At 33.4% G+C, this 4,663-nt stretch overlaps 1 protein-coding gene across 1 annotated transcript in view; it reads left to right on the top strand.

Annotated features, from left to right (window-relative positions):
• Nucleotides 1-2,809: 2,809 nt before the first annotated feature.
• The window catches only part of HELRODRAFT_183013 (hypothetical protein), a gene marked incomplete at both ends in the record, with an annotated part of 14,587 nt that continues 12,733 nt past the window's right edge, over nucleotides 2,810-4,663 (top strand). The window contains 4 exons of the mRNA XM_009033731.1: nucleotides 2,810-2,833; nucleotides 3,021-3,269; nucleotides 3,808-3,945; nucleotides 4,429-4,480. Of these exons, the coding sequence (XP_009031979.1) occupies nucleotides 2,810-2,833; nucleotides 3,021-3,269; nucleotides 3,808-3,945; nucleotides 4,429-4,480 (463 nt within the window). The remainder of the gene's footprint in view (nucleotides 2,834-3,020; nucleotides 3,270-3,807; nucleotides 3,946-4,428; nucleotides 4,481-4,663) is intronic.

Genomic DNA, 4,663 nt, shown 5'->3' with positions numbered 1-4,663 from the left:
CGTAAGATCAGGCGTGCCACAAGGATCAATTTTAGGTCCTCTTCTATTCATAATCTTCATGAACGATTTTCAACATGCAACTGATGCAAATCACCTTCTGTATGCAGATGACACTAACATCTTCTTCCCAACTAAAGACCCATTGAAAGAAGTAGAATACATCAATAAAAGTCTTCAAAATATATCAACCTGGTTTATCAAAAATAAATTAATAGTAAATTATTCTAAATGTAATTACATTATTTTTGGTCCGAAAATTTTAACAAATATTATACCTAACCTAGACATAAAAATGAACAATATTTCTATTCCTCGCTCAACCAGCACAAAATTCCTTGGAGTAACAATCAAGGACAATCTTTCTTGGGATATTCACATAGATACTATGTCTAAAAGAATATGCAAAACCCTAGGAGTTATAAGCAAAATTAAAAATAAATTAAATAAACCTACTCTAATTGACCTGTATTATTCGTTAATCTTTCCTCACCTCATCTACTGCAACGTAATTTGGGGAAACAGTCCTGACATTCATCTAAAACAGTTAACAAAATGCCAAAACCGATTCATCAGAATATTTAAAAATCTTCATCCTCATTGTCACACAAGTGAATATTATCTCGAGATGAAAATACTCAACATCAAAAACCTGTTCATCTACCACGTTGCAACATTCATTTTTAGATTTCTACGTCAGCAATTGCCGGCATTTTTTAGAAACTTTTTCACTTTTGGAACTTCCATTCAAGCAAGAACTACACGCCACACGCCACTTTTCTATGCCCCACCAGCCAGAATTAAAGTACTCTGCATGAGTTTGAAACACACCGGCCCAGGAATATGGGAGACGATTCCACAAGAAATTAAAGATTGTAACACTTTGCATCTTTTTAAAAATAAACTGAAAAATTTTTTAATTACGAAAAGTTCTGTTTTTCAAGGATAATAATGTATATGTATATATATGTATATAAGTGTGTACATATTTCATTAACATTGATACATTTTCTCCTATTGACAATTTTATTTTATCATTGAGAAGCAATTTTGAGCTGCACGGTGGCCGAGCCCACAAGAATTAATTTTCTTTTTTTGGTCTCCGAATCATTCATGCTTTTGTTTTGTTTGATTGAATAAAAGTGATTTGATTTGATTTGATTTTGATACATACATACATACATACATACATACATACATACATACATACATACATACATACAATCCTTTTGTATGTAAAGCAATCCTTTTCTATTTTACTTCAAAAATATAATTCTTTCTGTATTTTGGATGGAGCGTTAAAATACCTGTCTGTGCGAAGCGTTTAATATAGATTAAAGCTGAACCCGGATATGATTATTACTTCCCTATAGTTCTAATCAATTATGGGTTCATACATGCATACATACATACATACATACATACATACATACATACATACATACATACATACATACATACATGCATACATACATACAAGCAAACAAACACACATAAACACATATATACAATGTGCAACAAACAGAATGAGTATCGATTACATAAATACTTTACATTCTTTTTTGCATCTTACGTATATAAATATGTGTGTGTGTGTGTGTGTGTGTGTGTATGCATGTATGTATGGATGTTTGTTTGTATGTATGTGTGTATATATTTATGTGTGCATGTCTATATTTGAATGCCTTTTCCAATTACATTTTTAAGCAAACAACACACTTATCTGTGAATGGACAGATTTTATTTAACTGCATAAAGTAATAAAGTTAATGAAAAATACTACAGCTGCTGCTACTACCAAAACTACTACTGCTGCTGCTACTACCACAACTACTACTGCTGCTGCTACTACCACAACTACTACTGCTGCTGCTACTACCACAACTACTACTGCTGCTGCTACCACCACAATTACTACTGCTAGTACTACTACTGCTACTACAAGCTACCACTATGTTTGTATTTTATCTGTGTGTATGTGTGTTTGTATATGTATGTGTGTATGTGAGTGTGTGTATATGTATGTGAGTGTGTGTGTATGTGCGTATATTATGAGACAAAAACAATAAACTTATGTTTTGAGAGGCAACAAACTAGTTGCTTGACTTATGGTCGCCGTGTGACTTGCCTTCATACAAACTCGCACGCACGCATCTAAACACACACACACACACACACACAACACATACATGCCTGCACGCACACATACAAACACACACACACGTGTGTGTGTGTGTGTGTGTGTGTCATGTATAAGAAATTTCTTTCACTGTTCTCCAATTTATTGTACTCTCATTGTCATCAGGTTAATGCCATGTATATCAGTAAAATCATCATTGTCATAGTCATCCAGTCATCATCGTCGTCATCGTCATCCTAACCGCGCCATACTGTGACGTCATTCATCAAAGATACTAAATAGTCCCTATCTAGTGTGAGGGGTGCGTTCATCTGGATAATCGACATTAGGAAGTAGCACGCCGTTCTCTCTCCTGCGCCCACCAATTAACAAAGCGCTACATAAATACAGGCGGCGCTGATGATGATTTTGATGATGATTGTGATGATGATGATGATAATGATTATGAAGATGACGATGATGATAAGGATTATGAAGATGACGATGGTAATGGACTTTGACTTTGACAGCGGTTAATTACAAAAGCTGCCATTCAATCAACAATTACACTCAATAACATTTGCGCTTCCTTGAAAAGTATCCTCACGTACACACACACACACACACACACACACACACACACACACACACATACACACACATACATACATTCATACATACACATATACACACATGCACAAATTGTGCACACAAACGGTTGTTTATCGTGCGTCAATCCATTGAATGACTAGCAAACATGCTAATCATCATCGTCGTCGTCGTCGTCGTCATCTTTACCATCATCAATATTATCATCATCGCCATCATAATCGTCGTTAATTTATATTTTTTTGTATTATTACCTAAATTTTTGTTAAATCATTTAAAACAACATTTTCGTCAGGTCAGGTTCAATCATTGTTACGCAACAACAGCGGCAACTTCTGCTACTGCTACTGCTGCTACTACCACTTCTTCTACTACGTTACTCAGCGCTGCAAATATTACTGCTACTGGTTATAACAGTGTCAACAACAACAACAACAACAACAACAACAACAACTGCAGCAACAACTACTACAACATTATGACGGAAGTAGCGAACGTGCAACAGCAAGCTCTAGTTAATTTCTATGCAGAAAGACCCGGGCAAGTTAGAGACAGATTTTTGTATTTGCAACTGAGTTCTCCAGAACAACAACAACAACATCAGCAGCAGCAGCAGCAACAACAACAACAACATCATCAACAACAACAACATCATCATAAAAGTGATATGTTTTATCAGGTTTATCGGGTTAGAGATGGTGTGCAATGATTTTTGTTGTTTATGAATGTTGATGTAGTAGTAGTTGTTGTTGTTGTTCATTCATTCATTCATTCATTTATTCATTCATTCGTTCGATGTTCGTTCGTTCGTTCATTCGTTCATTCGTTCATTTATTTATTCATTCATTCATTCTGTAACGTAGACTGCCCCGACGACAACAGCAATCTATCAGCCAACAACACTAGCAACATCAGTGCAACAAAACATGCATTTGATTAGCAACAACAACATTAACAACAACAATATCGTCTCAAATGGAGTTATCGCTAACAACAACAACAACAATCACAATAGTTTATTACATCAACAAACATACCAGCAACAACATCATCAACTCAGCAACAACAACAACAACAATCAGATAGCAACAATTACAAACAACAACATCAACAACAACAACAACTTGATTGTTGATGGTAATAACGATTCATTAAAATCTGTTCTCCGTGTTGTCATTGAAAACATGTTCTACCAAGTTTCGTTGGACAATTTGAAACAGGTATGTCTGTGTGTGTGTGTATGTATGTGCGTGTATGTGTATGTGCGTGTGTATGTGAGTGTATGTGTGTGTGTGTATACGTCTTTGGGATATGTTTATATTATAGCCACATGTGCTTTGTATGTGGGTATGATATTTATTAACAGTTTAAATGGTATCGAATTTCAAAAAAAATAGTCATTAAACAACTTTTTTCGCTTTCTCTCTCTTACTCTCTCTCTCCCTCTCTCTCTTTTTCTCTCTCTTTCTCTCTCATTTTTTTTTCTCATTTTTTTTTCTCTCTTAAATTCTTTTCATCAATTAATTTTGCGTTTCAATAAATCATCATTGATCGATCATAATCACCGTCAGATTATGGATTACAATTATTATTAAAATTAATAATAATAATAATATTATTATTAATTGTTATTATTATTCATTATTATTATTGTTTATTATTGTTTATTATTTTATTATTTTCAAATTTTTATATATTTTCAGATTTTCTCCAAGTATGGCACGGTCACTAAGATTATAACCTTCAGTAAAAACAGTAAGAGGGAGTTCTTCTTTTTCTTCTTATTATTATTATTTATTATTATTATTTATTATTATTATTATTAATTATTATCATTATTGTTATTATTATTATCATCATCATTATTATTATTGTTATTATTATTATTATTGTTGTTGTTGTTATTATTATTCGGTACAGATGCGTTCCAAGTTTTAA

The sequence above is a fragment of the Helobdella robusta genome (genome assembly GCF_000326865.2).
Source record: "Helobdella robusta unplaced genomic scaffold HELROscaffold_97, whole genome shotgun sequence".
Classification (NCBI taxonomy): Eukaryota; Metazoa; Annelida; class Clitellata; order Rhynchobdellida; family Glossiphoniidae; genus Helobdella; species Helobdella robusta.
The sequence above is the reverse complement of the archived record's forward strand: the minus strand, read 5'-3'. Positions and strand labels throughout refer to the sequence as shown.